This window comes from Macrotis lagotis, chromosome 3, assembly GCF_037893015.1.
Source record: "Macrotis lagotis isolate mMagLag1 chromosome 3, bilby.v1.9.chrom.fasta, whole genome shotgun sequence".
In the NCBI taxonomy this organism is placed as follows: Eukaryota; Metazoa; Chordata; class Mammalia; order Peramelemorphia; family Peramelidae; genus Macrotis; species Macrotis lagotis.
The window spans coordinates 274,064,548-274,087,643 of NC_133660.1; the positions used below are offsets into that span (position 1 = coordinate 274,064,548).

The following is a 23,096-nucleotide window of genomic DNA, read 5'->3' on the forward strand; positions in this document are numbered from 1 at the left end:
ATAAGAAATAACATCCAACATAAAAATGATGGGAACCTAACTTGATAGCCATCCCAAGCAGACTCAAAGAAAAAATTAAATAGATAGATGGATGAATGGAAGTACACATAGGAGACTTTATGAATCCCTGGAAGACATGAAGCAAAAGATTAAATAGAGAATCAGAAGGAGAATCCAAACTCTAGATAAGGAAATAACCAAGTAACAGCCTTCCAGGACATTAGTCCCAGGAATCCTTGAGAAATCAAGATTAGGGAAAAAATCCCCCAAAGTTTGAAATGATAAAAGAAAATTCAACCATCAAATGTCAGAAACAACTGATCTGGAAAACAGGTCAAGAAGAGATTATTTAACAATCACTTGACTTCCTAAAAACTACAATCCCCCCCCAAAAAAAGCCAGGATGCAGAATTTCAAGAACTCACACTTTAAATTGTCCAGATCTGTTACAATCAGGGGAAACAGAATCCACTGATCTCCATCTGAAAGAATCCCAAAAGGAAAAGTGCAAGGAATGTCATAGCCAAAATCCAGGAAAAAATATTGTGATTCCTGTCCCTTCCCCAAAGGAAATCACCCCCAGGTGCTGAGCGAAAGGTTGTCAGACAGGTAGGGGAGAACATGGGGATGTTTGAACCCATCTTTATTTCCAGTGGCCTCTTCAGGGACCAAAGTCCAGGTCAAAGTTGGGAAAGTGGCCTGGCTGGCCGACACTCTCCTCAAAGAGACCATACACTGGCCCATTCCAAGGAAAGAGTTGAGCATTCTAAACAGACACGAGCTTCACAGCTCTACAGACTCTTGGACAATGGAACTCAGCAGACAAATGAATTGGATTGCTCTGCTCTTTTCCTTATTTGGTTATTTATTTCCTCCACCCAAAGGAAATGCTCAAAACTGAGATTCATAAGCTCATCGAAAAATACTTGAAACATGATGCAATGACCCATAAGCCCTTGAGCAATCTGCCAGGTGGTTCTTCTTAAAACAATGACACAGGGAACACTCCAGGGAAATGTTGAACAGGCACCTTGGTTTTGCACTGTTCAAATGATTCCTTCAATGTCCATGTCTTCTGACAAGGCAAATGAGACCTTGGGCTTTTCCCTTCTTTGGAGGTCACCTTCTCTCCTCATGAGCATTGAAGGGTCAACCTGTAGTACCCATTTCTGAAAGGCTGATCTCCAGTGACCGCTGTTTGGTCATCTATAATCAGGGAGAGAAACAAAGCAGAAAGGACAGCCAGGCTTAGGTTCCCCCTCAGAGTACCCATTCTGGTGACCCAACAAATGCTGACCAGCGAGGGACCTCCGTCCCCCTTCTCAGGAGTCCCCATGCACCAGGCAATTGGACCGAAAGAAGGAAGGGAGACCAAATGATCAAAGAGCTCCTCAAATCTTCACCCCAGAAGTGACCAGTGCCCATCATGGGGTAGTAGGTCACTGCCCGCCTAGATACAAAATGAATGCAAAGGAGTTAAGAAGAGGGAGAAAGGGAGGGAATCTGGGTGGGCCCCAGGTCCAAGCCTGAGATTCTAAGAGGCAGAGGTGGGGAGGGAATGTATTCCAGGTCTGGGCACAGCTTAGGCAAAGGTGTGTGGGCTGGAGATGGGATGCTGTAGGTGAGGCACACAAAGAAAGCCAGTTATGAAGAGTAAGTTGGCATAGGAGCTGGGTAAGGGTGGTCTTGTCAGGTCGTCAAGGGCTCCAAACGCCAGATGGAGAATCTGATTTTGTAACCTGTGGGCAACAGGGAACCACTGCAGTTTATGGAGCTGGGGACTGGCAGGATCAGGCTTGTACTTTAGGAATTTCATTTTGGCAGATTTTGTGGAGAGAGCTCAGAGCCAGCTTTTAGGCCTGCTTCTGACCATGGGGATGACCTAGCTCTAGAGCCCCCAGAAACAACAAGAGGCACAATGTGGCAAACCCTGTGCACTTCCTCGGTCCTCCCCTGCCCTTTGAGAGCAGCAAGGACACAGGGTCCTGCCTTGGTTAAGAAAGAGAAAGACCCAGTTCAGCTCTCGTATTCTTGGAAGGGTGGTTCTGGGGGAGACCTTGTGAGTGCAAGAGGGCCAGAGGAGGAGTTGACCCTACACTATCCCGGAGCAGACGGTGGCCAGCAGAGGGACTGTGCCAAGACCCATTTGGTTTTGTTAGAAGACCCTGAATGGTCTTGGGAGTCTTTCAGACAGAGCCAGGCTGTACAGCGGCTCTCACCTTCTGATAAGGGGGAAGTCTGGCTCTGGAGAGGCCAGAAGGGGTTATGAGTTCAGTGGCTAAGTCTTGTCTTGGAATTCGGTGTAGTTTTGTGTTCAGTGACCAGTTCTCTCCCTCCACCCTTCTCCCTACGCACTGAGAGAATAAGAACTATGAGACCCATTGTGCAGATGAAGTCATGCAAAGGATATTTCTATATTTGCCAAGTTCTTGAGGGGGAGAAAAAAGCAAGAAAGATAAAGGAAGGGGGGACAACTCTATTTCCTTCTGCTTTCCAAGTCCATCTGTCCCCTCTCTGGAAGTGAAGAGAGTTCACTTAGAGTCTGAATCCCATTTTAAGGCTGTGAGCCATTTGTTTCATTAGCATTTCTTTGGGTTTTTGAAATAAATAGCTGCCCTGTCCCTGATTCCTAGCAACCACTGACACCTTTCCTCAGAGCTTTTGGGAAGACCTGGTTGTCAGCTAGAACCTAAGTTTTTGGTTTTTTTTTTAGGTTTTGCAAGGCAGTGAGGTTAAGTGGCCCAAGGCCACACAGCTAGGTAATTATGAAGTGTCTGAGGCTACATTTGAACTCAGGTCCTCCTGACTCCAGGGCCGGTGCTCTATCCACTGTGCCACCTAGCCACCCCGAACCTAAGCTTTTCAGAGAGCTCAGATGCAGGTTTCCTGAATCTATATAAGGCTCCCCCAGCACTGACCCAGGCCCGGGCCCCTACATGGGAGAGGGAGTTGGCATGGTGCTCCCACTCTTGTGGCTTATTCTAACTTTTCCTTTGATATAGACCATACTCGCAACCTCCTTGGCCTCTGTTCTGGGGCTGCCCACTGACACATGAAAGCCTCCTGGCAGGGAGGCTGCCAGGGATCCAGTCTGGGTGGTTGAGCTATTTTATGGGCTCAGTGGGCATTGGGAAAGGGGCATCGGGGCCCTTGGATCAGCAGCAGAGGGCCCCTACACTGGGGCCAATCCCCAGGCCTGGGTAGGCTGGTAGCTGGCCTGAGCAGGAGCCAGGGGATCTGGCATGGAGGTGGCAAAGCAGGGCGTGTGAACGGGGTGGCTGTTGTCCAGTCATTTCAGTCACATCTGATTCTTGAGGACCTTATTTGGGGCTTTCTGTAAAGATGCTGGGGGGGTTCCTTTTTCAGCTCATTTCACATATGAGGAAACTGAGGCAGAGTGAAGTGACATGCCCAGGGTCACATGGCTAGTGAGTGTCTGAGGCTGGATTTGAACTCTTGAAGATGAGTCTTCCTGACTCTGGGCCTGGTGGATCTATACACTATGGTACTCCTAGAAGCTAAAAAGACTTGGGTTTTGGTCTGGAGGCCCCAGAAGAGATTCCCAAAGAGGGGGTGTGACCAGATCCTACCAGGCCTTAAGAAGGGTTGGAGAGAGAGTCTGGTAGCAGAGGCCCTACGAGAAGACAAGAGGAGAAGAGGGTGGGAGGGGCTCCTCTGCCTGGAGACCCTTGTGACCAGGAGAGAATGGGGCAGGGCACAGGGGCTGGGGGGACACTCCCCCTGGGATGGGGAAGGCTGAGGAGGCAGAAAAGAAGCCAGAGAGGGAAAAGGTGGTAGGCAGCACCAAAGTTCACCAAGAGGTCCTGAAGGAGCACGAAAGTGGGGGGCTGCAGACTGTACCCCTGAGAGATAAGGACAAGGGATTATGGAGAGAAGAGCTCAGAGGCCAGGCTGGAAGAGCTTGGGGGGCTGCCAACCCATCTCTGAAGCTGCCAAGGGAGAGAGAAGGTTGGACTTCCCTCAGGTTGGGTCTTTTGGAGGCTGGTGGACCTGGATTTGGGCTGCCAATCACACTCCCAGGAGGGAAGTCCTGGTTCAAGCTCTGCTGTGGGCTGAATAATTCTTTCAGGGGAAAGGAATTGTTTCTGCACTCCCCTCCTTCTCCTGAAGTGGTTGAACTACAACTGCAGAGTGTTGGCCTGGAATCAGGAAGATGTGAGTTCTAATCCTACCAAGCAAACCTGGGAAAGACAGTTCACCTCTATCTGCCTCAGTTTCCTCATCTGTAAAATATGGATAATAATAATAGTACCCTCCTTCTAGGATTGCTGTGGGACTGAAATGCGGTCAGCTGTAAAGCACACCACCCAGTGTTTCTATGAAGTTGATATTTCTATATCCACATAGAGGGATGGAGATATGTGTGACAGCCACACACATGGTCTCCTAGATGAGAATGGAAATCCAGGCGGGCACTCATTTCCCCTGTGTCCTCTGCCTCTTGGGGGTCCATGGGATGGTGGGATGGGGACCTTTTCTCCCACCCTGAAGCTGTCCTCCATCCCCCTCACCTGTCATGGGGAGCCGGGCAGGGAATGAACCTCTGGGACCTAGGTTCCTTCCCTGAGAAGGGGAGGGGTCCCCAGGCTGGGTCTGGGCAGCCTGTTCAAACCAAGGCTTGCCCGTGATTGCCTGACAATCCCGCCTTCTCCAGGAAGCTTACCCGGCCCCTGGAAATGCCAGGGCTTTCCTTCTCTTCCTTATCACCTGCCTAGGCCTTGCTTGGTAGGTATTTGTTGGCATACTGTTCTCCCATTAGGCTGAAAGTCCTGGAGGACTGTTCTCTGCCTCTTTTTGTGCCCTGGCAAACAGTAGGCACTTCATAAAGGTGTATTAGCTGGCTGACTGAAGCAGAGGCAGCTTTGCTCCCTTCCTTGCACGGTGGAGGGCCAGGAGGTAGTTGGTGCCCAAGGCTGGGCCAAGCTTGGCTTCCTCGTGACCCTCCTGTCCTGCCAACTGGGAGAGGGAAGAGGGGCCCTTGGGCTGTGGAATGAGGAGGGTGAAGGGCAAGGCTTCCAACTCCCCTGGGGTAAGAGGAAGGGTTGGGGCATATTGCACAGGCTCCTGTCCCTCTCTGGGCCCCATTTCCTCTTCTCTCAAACCACAGGGTTGGACAAGACCTAGACAGGGACCACAGAGGTCCCTCCCAGCTCCAACTTGCTTCACTGGGGGCTGGGGAAGGATGGAGGGAGGAAAGGGTTTCAGAATTTAAGATGATAAACACTTATTAAAGTGCTCCCCATTATTGCCTGGGGATAGTACAGCTGCCTCCCTTGCCCCTCTATCTTTCATCTGGTAGGAGGGCCCCACAGACCCAAGCCTCAATTATTCCTACTGGTGAGCCTGGGATAAGAGACACACCCAAGCCTGGCAGGGGTATCAGGACAGAGGGTGGTCTGGGCTGCTCAGATAGGCACAAAAATCCACCAAGGGCCTTTCCCAAAAGGGAGGCACTGGTCTAGGCAAGGGCTGGGAAGGGGCATCAAACAATGGCAAGATTAAACCGGATTAGGCTGGCAGCAGAACCTGGGCAACCCCAGCCTGGCAGCAGCTCCACACAAAAACCTGTTTCTCAGTGATAGGAATGGAAGGGTTGGTGCCTGGTGGATGACAGAGCAAAGGGCACAGCCTCTTGGATGCCCAAGGCAGACTTCCCACACTGGCCATCATCTACCCTCTATCTTTCAACCTACAAGCCATTCCAAGCCTTCTCTTCTCCCCTCCTTAGCTCACACCCTCCATCATGGCCCCATTATCTCCTTTCTCCCTGACTCTGATAGAGCAGAAGCCTCTGCCTGGCTTTTCCATCAGAGCCAATATCAATGAGCATTTCTTTCTTTTTTTGTCCCTCCCTTCCCCTCCCCTCCCCTCCCCTCAGTCACACAGTCTGGGGAGTATTGAACATACACATTTGTGTTTAACGTGTTGACAGATTAGTCATTTTCTGTTTGAGGAACTAGGACTAAGGGATAAGAAAGAAAAACATGAGGTTTTGTTTTTTTTTTTTAATTCGTTCAGTTTCTGTAGGGTTTTTATTTTTGGTTTTGTTTTATTTTATTTTCTTCCTCTGGATGTGGATAGCTAATGTCCACATGGCCTCCCAGGGCTGTCCTGGCTCTCTGAACCGCTGAGAGGAGCTGCAGCCATCAGAGTTGATCAACTCACAATATTGTTAATGTGGACAATGTTGTCTTGCTTCTGCTCCCTTCACTCACCCTCACTTCTTGGGGTTTTTCCCCCCATGATTCTTTAGAGTTTGACCATTCGTGATTTCTTATAGCACAAGAATGCTCCATCACACCCACATACCACAGATTGTTCAGCCATTCCCCAACGGATGGGCTTCTCCTCAATTTCCAATTCTTTGTCTCCACAAAAAGAGCTGCTATGAATTCCATAAGCATCTCTTAAGCAATAGTCCAGGCCTGTGGGGGTGAAGGCCTGCAGCAGGGTGCTGACGGTGTCAGAGGAGGAAAAGGGGTATATTGGAGAGATGTTACACCAATGACATGAGAATTCCAGGGGGCACTTTGGAAGGACTGGGTGGAGATCGGAGATCGAGTGAAACTCTGAGGAGAGAGAATTAAGGGACATAGGAGTGAGGAATGAAGTTTGAATGAATTCAGAGTCACTGGGATGTGAAGGAATGAAGATGATCAGGTATGAGAATGGTCATCCTGGAGTGGCAGGCACCACTCCTCTGCTCTCAAAAGGAGCGGTGCCGCAGGTGAAGGGAAGGCTGCTCTTCTTTGTCCTGCAGCTTCTTCACATCCCTGTTGGGAGATCAAGATGGCAAAGGACTGAGAAGCATCTGGCCTGGCCTCAGGGCTCCCACTCATCCATCAGGAGATGGAAAGGCTCCTCTGCTTTTCCTAAGTACCTCCTTTTCCTGGCTACCTGTCTCACCTGATCTTATCCATAGTATGCCCATGACTTACTGGAGGTATGGTGATATGAAATGTCAAAGTTGGTCATGTTTACAGCCTATGCCAACTGGTCAAAGTCTCAATTCTCAATCTGTAACTAAGAGTTCGAAGTTTGAAATTTCTATCTCTCCTATTGTCAATTGTTCTAAAGTCACAAGAAGTGTTAACCACTTTTTCCCTTTAGCTAAAACAAAACAAAATTAGTTTTATAAATGGAGTTGAATTTTCTAGGATCTTACCAGAAGCCATGGGTGGAGGGCATCCAACAACAACTAACTGAATGGTCAACATTTATAGCATTTTGACAAAGGATCATAACATTTTGGTGGTCAACCAGTCAGGTCACATTTGTTCATAAAGGTGTCATTGTTTACTTTCTGATTCTCCAACCCATCCAGGAGGTCTGTCCCATGTCAGAACTCACAGAGATCCAATTAGCCAGGACTACCATCTCCTCTTCTGACACTGTTTTATGTGTTATTGATATGAGATGGACATATCAAACATTGGAGTTTCTTTCCACAATGTCATAGGTACAAGAATTTATTCAAGTTGTCATTTAGATAACCAGAGCAGATTCCTGCCTTCCCAGGATGGTCTTTAACTCATTGTTTACACAGCTTCTGCAGTAAACCGTGCAGATGCAATTAGAGGGGTATTAGGCTGTCTCACCCAGAAAGAGCCTCCCTTCATATAACCAGAGGCAGAGAGGGCAGAGGTGAACATTCCAAACTTCCAGACTGCAGTTAGAGGCTGACAGAACAGCTTTCCATCAAGAACATAGATCAGAAATATTTTAATTCCAATTTAGAAAACATCAGCTTCTACAGAAAAGAGATGCCTAGAAATCGGGGAACCTGGCTACTTATCTTTGTGAGAACCACATAGGTTTCTGACATAATAATATTCAATCAGGAAGGAATTAGATAGCCATCTTCTTTCAGACAAAATAACAAGGTAAGGAGGACACATTTCTGAGCGTATGTGTAATCTGATTCACTGACCTTCAAAAGAGTTAATGATTTTCCTTGTCTATCATGGAGAAATACTCCCTTCTTACTTTGTGTGTGGCAGCCATTTCCACGATGAGCTTCTGAAACCCCGAGGTTCCGTAGGTCTCAGAAAATAAGCTTCACGTATAAGGTAAACTTCCGAGTTGTTTTTACAAAAACCACTGGATTTTACCCGTCTTCATTCTGCATTGACTTTTCTGGGCAGTAGCTAGCAAGGATCCTGAAAATTCTCACAATTTCTTCTGGAGGTGATAGGGCTTGTTGTTTGTCTCCTGTTCTGAAGGGAACCAATGACATCAGGAGGGTGCCATTAAGACCTGGCTCCTTCCTTATGGCAGCCTCCCTGGTTCCCCTTTCCAGTACTGGCTGCACTCCCAATCCCTCCCTCTGATTCACTAGTCTTCTGGGAAACTGGAATCTTCATGCGGCCCTCATGGTCACTTTGTAATCTCTCCTCCTTGGAAGTTTCCTCAACCCCTCCTTTACTACTCAATCAAAATTCTACTGACTTAAATACCCAAAGGTCCCAGTCCTCCCATGTGCTCATCTCCGGACCTACTCCTATACTCCCCTTGACCTATTAAGTCTTAGCCACAAACTCCCCATTCACAAACTCTGAACTCCCTTCTCTGACCCCAATCGATTGCCTTTCCATCTCTGCTTTTGACTGACAGTCTCACAGTCTGTTCTCCCTTTTCACCTCAGTCTCCCATCCCTGGACTCCTCCTCCGTTCTTTCCCAGGCAGCCTCATGCTCTGTTCTTCCTTCTCACCACACCTTCCCAGCCCTGCCATCAGCTCCCTTGTGCTGGCTACGCTCTCTTTGCTCTCTTCACTTCCTCACCCTGTCCTCTGCTCTGGAGCTTTTGTCCTTCTAGGAAATCTCCCATCTTGCCCAGTCAAGCCCTTGCCTTGGGTCACTCCCACCACCTGCTGCCATTGTTTCCACACACATGTGCTGTTCAATGAGCTAGGGAAATCATGAAACTGTCCCAACTGGGTCTGCAAGTAGTTTAGATTACATAATCTTACTGGTTTTTCACTTTGTTGAGGAGATCCTTCTAAAACTTCCTCTTCAACTCATTCTCCCACCAGTTGCAGATGCTCTTCCAGATTTCCCATGTCTCCCCCTCCCTCAGCTGAAACCTCAACTCATATTGGCCTGGAGAAACTGAGGCCATTCGCTGAGAGCATCTTCTCTCCTCCTCTCCTGACCTCTTTTTTCACTTCCCTTTCACCTAGGCAAACCCCTGGGTGGACACAAAGTGAGACCCTTCCATCATGTCTTCTCCAGGATATTGTCCCCTCTATCTTTCCTACTCTGTCTCTGATTTTCAGTCTCTCCCTGTCCAAGGGCTGCTCCCTTACTCTCTATAACTGTGTCCATGTCTCTTCCATCCTCAAAATCCTTCACTTGATTCATTTGTCCCAACAGCTACCATATACCATGTGTTACTATTCAGTCATTTTGTGTCTGATCCTTCATGAGTCCATTTGGAGTACAGAAATTAGAGTGGTTCACCATTTCCTTTTCCAACTCGTTTTCCAGAGGAGGAAACAGTAAAACATGGTAAAATGACTTGCCCAGGGTCACCTAGCTAGTATATTTCTAAGGTCAGATTTGAACTCAGGAAGATGGGTCTTTCCAACTGCAGGCCTGGCCCCACTCTGCTGTCCTCTGGCTGCCACCATCCCATATATTTCCTGGCTTTTGTTGGCACGTGAACTTTAAAGACCCGAGAAGGTGCTCTACGACACTCTCTCTGCTCTCTGGTTTTCTGCCTCATGATTCCACTGTTTTCTCCAAAGCGACTAATGATCTCTAAATTGTCAAATCCTAAGGGCCTTTGCCATCCTTCAGTATTTGACAGTATGGATCATCCTTTTCTCCTGGATGCTCTCTAGGTTTTGGGGCCACTGATCTGGCTCTGTTTCCTTGCTGGATGTCCCCCTGAGCTCATTCCTGGGTTACTTTCTACCAGCCCACTGGGGATCTCACCAACTCCCAGGGATTCAGTGTTCATCTCTGAGGATTCTCAAATCAACTTCTCCATCCCTCAACCTCTCTACTGACCTTCAGCCTCACATCTCTAGTCACCTTTCATTCATCTTGAATTGGATGTTCAGGAGACACCATAAATTCAATATGCCCCACATCAGACTCACTATATTTCTGAAATATGAAGAACTGAAGTCCTTCTACATATGAGGAGGACAGCACTATGCCCCTGTTCCCTGGGGGGTCCAAAAGCTTGGGGGCCCCATCCCCTGGGCCTCATCCTCCATGGTGCCCCAGCACTCCTTCCACATAGCCAGTAAATCTCCACATTTTGTCACCTTGACCTTTTCTGGCACCCTATGACATGAGCACCCTGCAAGCATGCATCTGCCTCACCTTCCTCCTGCACTATCTGCTGAAGGGGCCTGCCTGCCTCTAGTATCTCCCCATTCCAACTGCCCTGATAGCTGAAGCCTAGGTCTGGTGATGTGGCCACCCCGTTTCCCTTAAGAAACTCTGGGGCTCTCTATTCCCCCCCAGGATTAAACTGGAAGTTTTCTGCTTGATGCTTCAAGCTCTTCTTCTCCCGTGCTCCTTTTCTTGAGCCTCACCTTTCCTCCCTCTGTATGTACTGGGGGGGTACTGTCTTTGTCCCCTGCAATGCCTGGACCCTCTCCCTCCTCTTGGCTTCCTAGAAGTTCCAGCCACAACCCCCTTCCTTGGTTTAGAACCTTGCCTCTTCATTCCAATGCCCCTGCCGTAGCTCAGCCCCAATGTGGTCATCCCTAAATTAGATTCCTGAAGGGCAGGGATTGTCTCCTGCCTTTCCCCCTTCCCCGCCCCCCCCCAGTCTGGGGCCTGCCACACGGAAGCCACTTAATGAGGACTCTTTCTTGATTTTCAGTGTTAGGCCCCTTCCTTCTCTGGCAGAGGAGCTGGGCTACCTCAATTATCCTGTCCTTGTGTCGGTGTCTCCTGATCTCCCCACCCTTCCCCTGCTGCAAACAGGCCCTCCCACATCTGGGATGCCAGCCACATCTGGCTACCCACGGCATCACTCAACGGAACCTGCTCCTCCTCGGTTCTCCCCATGTGGCTGGCTCTGCCACCTCTGGCACTGGAGATCAGCCTGCGCCCACCCCCTGGATTGTTGTGGCTCTTTCTTCAGGGTCTCTGGCCTGACCCAGCCACAGCCCTGGTGTGTTCCCGAGGCTCTGTCCCGGTTCTCTTCGCTCTCTGGCTCTCCCGTGGTCTTGGTGGGTCTTTTTTTCTCTCGGGTCTCATCCCCCCCGCTCACTTTTGAGAGGCCTTGACACAAAGCCACAATTTCTGGCCACGTTTATGCGAACCCTCTGCCCCCGCTGGAGGGAAGCTCTGAGGGCCGGCGGCGCTTGCACGTTCGGGGCTGGTCCCGGGCCCCGGCCTCCGTGGCCCTGCGTGAGTGCCCGTGGGACGGGCCCCGGGGGCTGCGGGGGGGACAAGGGCGGGGGCAGTGACTGGTCCGAGGCCACGCGGCGCGGCAGCTCGCGGGGTGACCTCGGGCGGCCCCGGGCCGGGCCCCGGAGTCCGGCCCGGGAGGCCCCGCCCCGTCCGGCGGCCCCGGGCCGGGCGCGGCGGGGCGGGGCCCGGGCGCGGTGCATTGTGGGCGCGGCTCCGGGCCTAGTTCCGGGCGCGCCCCCGCCGCCGCCGCCACTCCGCGCCCCTCGCCCCCCGCGCCATGGCCTCGGGCTCCCCCGTGAAGCGGCCCCGCATGGAGTCGGCCCTGGAGCAGCTGCGCCGCTTCACCACGGTGGTGGCGGACACGGGCGACTTCCAGGGTGAGTGGGGGGCGGGGGCGGGGCGGGGCGGGGGCCCGGGGCCCGGGCGGGGGGCCGGCGCGGCCCCGGCCCGGCCCCGCTGAGCCCCCTGCCCCGCAGCCATCGAGGAGTACCGGCCGCAGGACGCCACCACCAACCCCTCGCTGATCCTGGCCGCCGCGCAGATGCCAGCCTACGGGCACCTGGTGCAGGACGCCGTGGCCCACGGCAAGGCGCTCGGGGGGTGAGTGGGGCCCGGGCGGCAGCGGGGCGGGGGGCCCGGGCCCGGGGAGGGGGCCCTCCTACAGCCAGGAACCGAAGGTCGGGCCGGGCCGAGGCAACAGTGTGAGTGAGTGGGGGTGGAGCGGGACCCCCGCAGGGACAAGGCGCCCGCCTGCCCGCAGGGACCCCCGCAGCAGGGACCCGGCGCCCGCCTGCCCGCAGGGACCCCCGCAGGGACCCGGCGCCCGCCTGCCCGCAGGGACCCCCGCAGGAGGGACCCCCCCAGGGACAAGGCGCCCGCCTGCCCGGAGCCTCCGCGAACACCGGGCAGGGAAGGCGAGAAGAGGAAGCAGGGTGCAAGGAATCCCTGAGAACCGAGGCAGCGCTTGGTGAAGGGGGGACAAAAGTCCCGAAGAAGAGCCCTCAAAGAACAGGCTAGGCCAGAGCAGAAGCCGAGGAGGAGGCGCCCTAACCATTAGAGTTGAGTCAATGGAAGCGAAGGACTGCGAGAAATCAAGAAACGATCCAGCAATACCCAAAGAATGGAAAAACTGTGGAATATAGCTCATGGAAAAACCGCCGACCTGGAAAAGGGATCCCAGAATATTGGCCGATCTGGAAATCATGATGAAAAAAAGAAGCCCTTCAAGAAATAATCAAGGAAAATGTTCCTCCTGTTCTAGAACCAGAGGGTAAAGTAGAAATTGAAAGAATCCAGCAATCACCTCCCAAAAGAGATAAGGAATTAGAACCAAATCCCCGAGCTCCTAGGGCAGAGAGAAAACACCGGAACACCCAGAATGAAACATTTCAAGTATCACAATGTCAGTCAGGATAATTCAAGATTTATCAACTTTTACCTTAATGGATCAGAGGACTTGGAATTTGATATCTCAGAGGGCCAAGAAGCTAGGATTACAACCAAGAATCGCCGTTGTTTGTCCTTCATTCTCTTAGAGGACAGTGATTTGGGAGGGGTCAGTTGAGTTTATGTGAAGGAGGGCTAGTGAAATGGGTTTAAGAGAGGGAGGGCTCAGGAGATCTTGGCCTTTTTAAGATAAAAGCTTTCAGCTTGAGGCCATGCCCATTCAGTGATTAGGGCTAGATAAGAAAGAATGGGGCCATGAATGGCTTCTTTAACCTGCTATTCACACAAAAGATTATTTTGGGAGGGGAGCCCTGGGACTTTATCATTGGATAATCAGTGAAAGCCAAAGAGCTTTGAGGCCTGTAAATCCCTGGATCTCTCGCCAGGTTTCCGTGATGAAAATTAGCAATAGTCATTGTGTAAGTTTCTATGATAAAGACCTCATTTCTCAAAGATAGGAAAAAAACTAAGTTAAATTTGTAAAAATAAGCATCATTCCTCATTTGATAAATGATCAAGATGTATGAATAATTTTCAGCCAAAGTAATCAAAGCTATAATTTTCACCCAAAGTAGTCAAAGCTATCTATATAACCATAGGAATAAATGCTCTTTTAATTTTTTATTACTTTATTTTTCCAATTATATGTAAATATCCTTTTCCACCTTCATTTTTATAATCTTCTCCCTCCCCTCCCCCCCCAAGGAAAGCAGGTAATTTGCACAATCATGTTGCACATATTTCCGTGAATCATTCTTTGAAAAGGAGAATCAGAACAAAAGAAGAAAACCATTTTTTAAAAAGTGTATTTAGAATCCACCTTCTTTCTCTGGATGTGGATGTCATTTTCCATCCCCAGTCTCTTGGAATTGTTTTTGATCTTGTATTATTGAGAACAGCTAAGTCTGGTGTTGCTGTGTACAATGTTCTCCTGGTTCTGCTCACTTCACTCAGTATCAGTTCATATAAATCTTTCCAGGTTTTTCTGAAATCCTCAATCCTCATTTCTACAACAATATTCCATTGTATTTATATCCTACAACTTGTTTAGCCATTTGCCAGTTGACAGGCATTCCCTCAATTTCCAATTCTTTATCACCTCAAAAAGAGCTGTTAAGAATATTCTTGCTCATGTGGGTCTTCCCCCCCCCCCCCCCCCCCCCTTTGTAGGATCAAAGGGTATGTATGGGTTTTTTTAAACCTTTTAACCATAATTCCAAGGTGCGTTCCAAAATGATTTTATCAGTCTAACTTGATTGGAGAATTGCAAATCAAAACAACCCTGAGAAACTTCTTTATATCTATTCCATTGACTAATAGGGCAGAAAAGGGAAATGGCAAATGTTGGAGGACTGGTGGAGAAAATGAGACATTAATGCACCTTTGCTGAAATGGTGAACTGATTTAACCATTCTTTAAAGCTACATGGGCTACATGTGATCCTCGAAGTCCATTATCACATTTGATTCTTATATTCATTTAGAATGTGGGACTCCATTGGAATCATAAATATTTAACTCTCTATGTGACCCCTGACAAGTTTTTGTTGGGTGATGCAGCCCAGCAAAGCTTAAAGGTTAGATACCCATGTTTCAGTGCAATTTGGAACCATAGCCAAAGGGCTCTAAAACCATCTAATAGTATCACTGCTAGGTCTGTTTCCCAAAAGAGATTTTTTTTTAAAATGACAAAAAGGTACATAATTATGATGGAATAATACCAGTGAGCTCTAAGAAATGATGAGCAGGATGTTCTCAGAAAAACCTGGAAAGACTTTGATGAGTTAATGTAAAGTGAAATGGGTCCTTATATACAAAGTAAGAACAACCTTGTAAGATGATCAGCTGTGAAGGGCTCAGCTATTCCCAACTCATCTAAGCCCACTCTGAAGGACATAATATGAAAAATGCTACTCATCCTCAGTCCAGATTGAAGCATACTTTAAATTTTTTTTTTATTTTTCTTTAGGTTCAAGGGTTTTTTGTTTGTCTTTTATTTCCTAACATGACTAATATGAAAACTTTTTACATGTAACTGGGAAAAGATAAAGTACTAAATAAATTTTTAAAAGATGGTTGGACCAATTCACAGCTCTACCAACAATGAATCAGCGTGCTTGTCTTTTCAAAGCCTCTCCACCATCAAGTTCTCATCTTTTGTCATCCTTGCCAGTTTGCTAGGCATGAGGGCACCCCCTTAGTAGCTCTGATTTGCATTTCTTTAACTTTCAATGATTTGGGAAAATCTTTCAAAGTTTTGTTTTTTTGAGAGCCAGCATTGGTAGAGCAGTGGTTCAAGAGCCTGTCTTGAATCCAGGAATGCCTGGGTCTCTGGGTTCTGCCTCTGACACCTCCAGAATATGCCATGCAGGGGAAGTCACTTAGTCTCTCAAGGAACCCTGGAAATTCTCCAGGACTCCAAGTCATAGAGAAGGTGCCCTCTGTCTTGCTAGAGGGGATTTCCACCTCTGGAGGCTTCCTGGGAGTCAAGAAGGGTTTTATGAAAACCACTTTTATGGGTCAGGTACTCCTGCGGGGTGCTAAACAGGAGCATACAAGGAAAGGCAGAGCTGCAGTCCCTGTCTTGTGGGAGCCTCCAGTCTAGTGGGGAAGATAGCAAACACACAGACTCCAAACAGGGTGCCTTTGGGAAGAATAGGAGGCAATGAGCTGAGGGAAGAGGCTGGGGAGGGGAGGTTTTAATAGGGATTTCAAAGGAACCCGGGGAGGAAGGGCAGGAGAACACCTCCAGGTGGAGGTGGCAGGTTTTGTTCAAGCCCATAGCCTTGCTTCCCTGTCAGTATTTTCCCTTCTCTGATGAGTCTATTTTGATTTGAGCCAATTCAAGTGCATGACTCCCATAGACTTTGAGGTGTTGGTGACTGCTTGGGATTTCCCTGAGGATGGGCTAAGAGAATACTTTCTCTGACTTCTTTCTTTCCTGTCCTTCCTGACCTCTCTTGGAAAGGAAAGCACCTTGTAGTTAGAAGACCTACCTGGGGGAGGTGGGTGTGGGGGCACCTAAGGATCCCTCCCAGTTCTAGAGATGTGGATTCTTCTGCCTCTGCCTCCTCCTTCTCTGACCTCCCTCTGCCTCTGACTTTCTGGGGTTTCACAGTTGCACAAGGAGAGGGGAGGGGCCCATGTTGCCCCCTACCACAGGCCTTGGGGCAGCACCCTATATTTTGAGCTGGGCAGGGGCCACGGCTCAGGATCTGAGATGTTGATATGGGCTTTCAGCTCACAGGAACAACAGATCCAGAATGCCAGTGACAAGCTCTTTGTGTCCTTTGGGGTGGAGATTCTGAAGAAGATTCCGGGCCGGGTCTCCACAGAAGTCGATGCCAGGTGAGTGATCTTGACCTCGAGGTAGGAGGAGACTGACTTTGGCAGACTTTGAGGAGCTGCGGACTTGTTTAAAAAATTGTTTTATTTGTTTCTTTAAAGTAGTGGGGTTAAGTGGCTTGCCCAAGGCCACACAGCTAGGCAATTATGAAATGTCTGAGATCAGACTTGAACTCAGGCCCTCCTGACTCCAGGGCCGGTGCTCCATCCACTACTCCACCTAGCTGCCCCAGTATCAACATTCATCAAGGCCTTACTATGGGCTGGGTACTGCTAAGGTGCCTCTTGCATTTAGCCGGTGTGGTTGCTGGCACCTATGGGCCGAGGGGGATGGCGCAGCCTCTTTGTTGAGGCCTCGCAGTGGAAGGAGGCTCAGGAGAGTCCCCAGACGAGCTTCCTGAGCATCTCCTGTCTCCTACCAGATTGTCTTTTGACAAGGAGGAAATGGTCCAGAGGGCCCTGCGCCTCATTGACCTCTACAAAGAAGCTGGCATCAGCAAAGAGCGAGTTCTCATCAAGCTGTCCTCCACCTGGGAAGGAATTCAGGCTGGAAAGTAAGTCCCCCGGGGTCTCTGGTCCTAGCACCCAGTGGGCACCACAGTCCGGAGGGCTTCTGGGCACAGGTCACACCAGGTCAGACCTCACTGGCAGAGCTAGTGACCCTCGCCTTTAGCCACTGTGGGGCCTTGGGGCATGGACAGAAGAGGTCAGCCAGAGTCAGTCTGGGCAGTGGCAGGCCAGCTTCTCAAGCCCACCTTAGAAGACCCTGTTTGTTCACTGTCTCCTGTACCAGGAGCTCCCTGATTGCTGGGCAGCCAGTGGAGGAGAAAGCTGCTCTGGGGCACCCTTCACGGCTGTGGTGGCTGTGCCACCAACCGGCCATGCTCTTTCTGTCCTTCAGGATCCTGGAAGAGCAGCATGGTGTCCACTGCAACATGACCCTGCTGTTCTCCTTTGCTCAGGCTGTGGCCTGTGCTGAGGCTGGCGTGACCCTTATCTCCCCGTTTGTTGGGCGCATCTTGGATTGGCACGTGGCCAACACAGACAAGAAGTCCTACGAGCCCCAAGAGGACCCAGGTAGGCTGCCTTCTCCAGGGCTTGGTGTGGGAGGCGTGTGCCAGTGGCCTGGGCCAGGGGTCTAGAGACAAAGCAGAACTCCAAGGGGAAACTCTGGGCTTAGGGCCAGCTGGCACCAAAGCCAGGCCGGACACGGACCCTGGACAGGCAGGCCCAGGAGGGTGGCCTGGGTTCCCAGGGCTAGAGGAGTTCCATCTGCAGGTGTGAAGAGCGTCACCAAAATCTACAACTATTACAAGAAGTTTGGCTACAAGACCATCGTGATGGGCGCATCCTTCCGCAACGTGGGCGAGATCAAGGCCCTGACGGGCTGTGACTATCTCACCATCTCCCCCAAGCTCCTGGGGGAGCTGCTCAAAGAGAACGCCAAGCTCACTCCCATGCTCACCGTCCAAGAAGGTCAGTGGGTCCTGAAGCTGGTGCTGGGGGTGGTCTTAGGGAGTGAGTTCCAGGTGGGAAGTCTCTGAGCTCACTCCCAATATGTGCCCACCTGGCCTGGGCTGCCACGTCAATGACCAGAGCAGCCGTGGGGGTTGGGATGGTGCCTTTAGGTGAGAGTGGGAGAGACTGGCAGAGAGCTGAGACCCTGCCCAGCTGAACCCTCCCTCCTCCACCCCCCCAGCCCAGGCCAGCAACCTGGAGAAGGTTCACCTGGATGAGAAGGCTTTCCGCTGGCAGCACAACCAGGATCAGATGGCCGTGGAGAAGCTGTCTGATGGCATCCGCAAGTTTGCTGCCGATGCCCTGAAGCTGGATAAGATGCTACAGGTGCCCAGGGTGGGGGACAGCAGGGAAGCCGGAGAGGGAGGCCGGCTGGTGTAAGCCTGGGGCCAAGTGGTGTTCCTCACCCCCCAACCCTGTGGTTTTTCTTTCCAGGAAAGGATGTTCGGTGCTGCGAACGGGAGCTAGGGGCCGTCTTGTCGGACAGAGGGCCCCAAGCTGGGGGCCTGGGCTGAGCTGGTGGAGAGGCCGGGTCCGTGAGGACGGGGCCAGCTTCCTGCAATGAGGCTTCACTAAAGTTGTTCCGATTTTTATGTCAGAGTTTGCCTAACACATTAAAGTGATTCTGTGCTCGGGCTGGCCCTGACCATCCATGGCTGTCTCCTGTCCTCGCTGCTGTGGGTATCCCCATTTTACAGAGGAGGAAACTGAGGCAGCCAGAAGTGAAGTGGCCTGCCCAGGGTCAAGGGCAGGTGAGGGCTGTGGTCGTCCCTGGTTAGTTAAGTCGTCATGGGCTTCTTATCCATGGCGCTTGCTGGCCTCCTTTCTTCCCAAAGAAAACAGCCCCCCAGAGAAGACCCTTGAAAATCTTTTGAGTCTGGTGGCTAGAGGGAACCTCAGTGCATGGACCCAAGACCCGAGTTCAAATTCAGCCTTGGTCCTTCCTCACACTCCTCTCCCATAGGGTTGGGAGGATCCAATGAGGATGTCTGGGATGTGCCTGGCCTAGTAGAGGCCCCTAATGAATGTTTCCTTAAGGGTCAGATGGTGCCCGTGTGGAGGACCAAGGGCCTAAAGAAAGGAAGGTTCAGAACAGGCTTTGGACACTTGCTCACAGCTTGATGGTGGAGTGCCTTATCCTTTTGCCTCAGAGAAGATGGCAACACTCCAGTCTGCCCAGTGGGACCCAGGCTTTGCCCAGGCTGTTCCCCTCCAGTACCCCCAAGCCTCCCAGATGCATTTCAGGCTCTCTTGGGAAGGCCCTTTAGCCTCGCCTGCCAGATCTGCCATCCCCCAGCTCCCCTGAATTCAGCCTGCTGCCTGCGGTCTGGAGACTCCAGAGATTTCCCTGCTCTTGGGGGCCTGAGGTAGAAACATTGGCTATGTGGATGCTGGCCCTCCCGACTTATGGGGAGGGGACACAGGGCAGGATTTAGACTCGGCCCTCTTTGGGGGCCTGACATCACCAATCGGCTGGGTTCCAGCCTGGTGTCGCCATTTGGGGCTGTGGCATCTGTCTTCAGGGGGCAGAGGCAGGAAGGGAGATCCTGGTGCCCACAAGCCCCCCTTTCCTAGGCTCTGCTCTCTATTTGGGGGCATCTTCCTGGCTGGGCAGGAGCCATCCATGAAACCTGTGAGCTTTGGCAGGAGTTACCCCCATGCCCATCTCTAGGCAAGGCAGACATGCAAAAGCCCGTGGTCCCTGCCCAGCCCCACATCTGAAGGCAGGACCAAGCTTGGGCCTCCTAGTCATCTTCTGCTCCTGGCACGTCCCAGGCCGGGCTCCTCCTGAGAAGTGGGCCTTTGGAGAGGTTGAGGCACTCCGAGGTGGGGAGGAAGGCCCCAGTTGCCCATTCCTCACCTCTGGTCGCTGTGCCACCCGAGGAGGGGGGAACCCAGCTCTTGTCGGCCCAAGGTTCCCCGGTGGTGGTGGCTGGATACCTGGGAGCACCGCACCCCCTGGTGGCCGAGGGCATGAGGGACGGCTCCCAGCCGGAGTCGGTCACCCAGGGGAGGGCCGGCTCCCTTCAGCCTCTTGCTCACCCCAGAGAGGCCCCCAGGCTGCCCATCCTCCCTCCCCTGTGACCCAGTGGAAAGGAGCTCCTCTAACCAGAATGATGAAAATAATAGTGTGCATTTATGGAGCCCTTAGGGCTTACACTAGGGCAGCTAAGTGACAGTGGAGAGAACACCGGGCTTGGAGTCAGGACCCGACTTCCCAGCTGTGTGACCTTGGGCAAGTCACTCCACCCCAGTTGCCTCCCATCCACGACCATCTAAATGTCCTGATTCATCCCTGGACCCAGGCGGCTGCAGAGCAGAAAGTGAGGCTGGGGTACGGCACCCCCTCACATCCAGTCTCTGCTCGTCATGGCGTCCCCTCCGCGATGTCATGGTCTTCTTTGACCCCTGCGATGCACTTGACCTGTGCTGTCTCCTTTGGTCCTCACCACAGCCCTAGAAGGGAAACTGAGGCAGCCAGTGGTCACACAGCTCATACATGACAGGCTGAATTTGAACTTGGGTCTTCCTGTGCCACCTAGACTTCGAGATCTTTATTAGCTAAGTTACTTGTCCTCAATGAGATTCTGAGTCTCGAGCCAAGTCAGTAAGCATTTATTAAGCCCTTACAGAATGCCAGGCACGGGACTGGATTGGGACCAAAGAAAGGTGAGAGAATCCCTGGCTCGGGCTCCAGCTCTGGTCACTCCTTTTAACCTGGAGGGGCTCGCCCTTCTTTGTGCAGCTCCCACCCCAAGCTCTCCCTCCCTCCCTTCTCCCCCTCTGTCTCTTCCCTTTCTCTCCCTCTCTCTGGCTCTAGTCCCCCTTCTCCAGCACTCTGGTGGGCAGTGCCACTTGCATCTTCTATCAGCTTCTCTTTTTCCCAAAGCCACCCCCTTCCTGTCTCCCCCTATCAGCCGGGCCCCCACTCCCTGACTGTCAGTCAGCAAATTTTACTATTCCCACTCCCCCTGCCTCATCCCCTTCTGGTCCGGGTGGCTGCCTCTTCAGGAGCCCCCAGGGTCGACCTCTACACGAGGGTCCGGTCCATCTGCAAGGACAGCTGTGTGCCCCTGTGACCTGCTCGGGGATCTAGAGGCTGCTCAGAGTTGATCCCCAGGACCCTTGTTTAGGGCCCATTTGTCAAGTGCTCTACATCTCTTGTCTAAGTTGATTAAATCCTGGAAGGTATTTTGTTCAGCCCCTATTTGGGGCTGATACTGGAATTAGCCATTTTCTTCTCCAGCCTATTTTGCAGATGGGGAAACCGAGGCAAACCGGATGAAGTGACTAACCCAGGATCGCGTAGCTAGCCAGGATCTGAGTTGGGATTTGAACTCAGGTTGTTCTGATTCTGTGCCCTGTGCCACTTACCCAGTTTATTTTGCAAGGGAAGGTCCAGGCATATGGGGGGTGGGGGGAATGCCATGGTTCAGCTCATTTGAGAAACTGGACTCATGCCCAGCTGTAGGACCCTTCAGCTTCTAGCAAATGAGAGCAACCACACTGTGGCTGGGGTCTCTGGACCACCACTGGCAGACCTCAAGTCCTAGGAAAAAGTCAGCTGCCCTCCCCCTCCTCTTCTCCCACGTCTTCCTCTCTCACCTTCCTTCCCCTCCTCTCTCCTCTTTCATCCTCTCATGCCTCCCCCCTCCCCATCTCTATCAGGAGGGGTGTTCTGGGGCTTCTGCTGAGCCTTCCCAGGGCTGCTCACCCACCTTAGGCCTCCACCTGTGGCTCCAAGGGACTGGAGCATGTCCGGAGGTCCTACCCCAGGAGGGATGGGTCCCAGTGGCCAGGAAGGTGGCCCGAGGGGGCACCGTGGAGCAGGCCGAGGCTGCTGGCTCCCCAGCTCCGGCCAGAGGCCTTGACCTTCGTCCTGCCGGCAGATGCTGCTGCCTGGGATGGCCGGGGACTTTGCTCCCTTCTGCCTCACAGGTCACTGAGTCACAGGGGAGGAGGTTCAGCTGAGGAGCTGCGACCAGCTTTGGGAGGGCCTGAAGGGGAGCCTCCCCTCCTCCCCGCACGAGGTTTCTCTCGGGTCAGCTTAGAGTTGGGCTGACCATGGGCTAGAGGCTGCTGGCCACCCCCTTCCCCTGCCATCCCTCCCCCGCCTCATGCTGGTGCAGCAGAAGACACCAAGAAGCCAGAGCCTGCCCCCCCCCCCCCCAGCCCAGGTTCCCACAAAAACACCAGAGCAGTGTGGAGGCTTGGAGGGACAAATGGGCCTTGCAGCGGGGGGGGGGTAGTTCTGGGGGGCAGGGGCGGTCCCAGAGGGAAGGGAGAGCCGGTCCGAGGCCCTCTGGCCTCCGCAGGGGAGTCTGGCCTTTGGCCCTGGCCACCCCAGGCCACAGCATGCTTCATAGGCTGCCGGCTGCCCAGGGGAGGAGGAGGCAGGGGCTCCCGGACCTGAGGGGCTGCCCTCCCCAGGGGTGCTTAGAAAGGCTCTCTAGGGCTTAAACCGGGGGGGGGGGGACACCTGGCACCCGATGGGAGGCTGGAAAGAAGGCTTCTGGTGGCCGGACCTCACTGCCCTGCCCAGGCCCACCATCCAGACTCCCAGCAGGCAAGGGGTGGGGACCTGGCTGAACCCAGGAAGCCCCAACCATTCCCTTCTTCCTTTCCATCTCTTGGGCGCCCCCACCTCCTTCCCACTCTTCCAGGTTCTCCCCTTCCCAGATTTTAACTCCCTCCCTCCCAGGTCTGGCCAAGCCCCTCTCCCCCTCCAGTCTCCACAGTTCAGGTGTGCCTGCTCACCTGGCTATACCTACCAGCCTCCATCTCCAGCCTTGTTACCCAGTTAGTGCCCCACCCCCATCTGAAGTGGCTGTGTGCTGCCCCTCCCACTAGTGCAAGCCATCTGAGGGCAGAGATGGCATTTTTTCATTTGGGGGCCCCTCCTGCCCCAGGGCCTCAAGCATGGTCAGAGTCCCCCCAGGATCTGATCCCCCCCCACCAGAGCAGCTTCTCAGTGACTGGGGCCCTGTTGGCTCCTGGTGAGGGAGGGGCCGGGGGCAGCAGCCGAGTCCAAGGTTTTCCTGGTGGGCTGCCTGAGCCCAAGCTCGTCCTACCCAACCAAGTCGAGGTGAGTGGCCGGGCATCACACTGGCCCCGTTTTGGAGGCAAGAGCCAGCAGAGGCCCCAACTGGCCCCTGTCCAGGCCCCGGGAGCCTTCCCACGGGGGCCCAGCTCTGGAAACAACAAGGCTGTTGTCAAAAAACAAATCTTGGCCCATTGAGCGGGCATGGAACAGGCTGTGCCCTCTGCCAAGGAAGTGGCGGGGGGGTGGGGGATGGAGAGCCCCAGGACCTGCCAATTCCAAGGGTCGGTTCTCTAAGGCCACCTTGGACAGACCAGGCCCTGTTCCTGTCTGCCCGGCCCCAGGGGCA

The 23,096-nt window shown here is 52.4% G+C and overlaps 1 protein-coding gene and 1 long non-coding RNA gene across 3 annotated transcripts; one reads left to right on the forward strand and one right to left on the reverse strand.

The window, feature by feature from the left end:
* Nucleotides 1–6,011: 6,011 nt before the first annotated feature.
* LOC141518581 (uncharacterized) lies at nt 6,012–11,515 on the reverse strand. The gene is made up of 2 exons (XR_012477230.1): nt 7,952–11,515; nt 6,012–6,794 (listed from the first exon to the last, which is right to left on the reverse strand). It is a non-coding gene; the product is annotated as an uncharacterized LOC141518581 (long non-coding RNA).
* A 115-nt stretch (nt 11,516–11,630) lies between these two features.
* TALDO1 (transaldolase 1) lies at nt 11,631–18,359 on the forward strand. 2 transcript variants are annotated; one of them, XM_074230738.1, is made up of 8 exons: nt 11,631–11,775; nt 11,875–11,998; nt 16,084–16,191; nt 16,611–16,742; nt 17,090–17,265; nt 17,467–17,664; nt 17,888–18,033; nt 18,142–18,359. In XM_074230738.1, exons 1-8 carry the CDS (start codon nt 11,676–11,678, stop codon nt 18,172–18,174), a joined length of 1,017 nt encoding a protein of 338 aa, XP_074086839.1. In that variant the 5' UTR covers nt 11,631–11,675; the 3' UTR covers nt 18,175–18,359. The 2 variants fall into 2 exon arrangements, with proteins under 2 accessions (XP_074086839.1, XP_074086840.1); XM_074230739.1 differs by lacking the exons at nt 11,631–11,775; nt 11,875–11,998 and adding an exon at nt 12,257–12,668.
* Nucleotides 18,360–23,096: the final 4,737 nt, after the last annotated feature.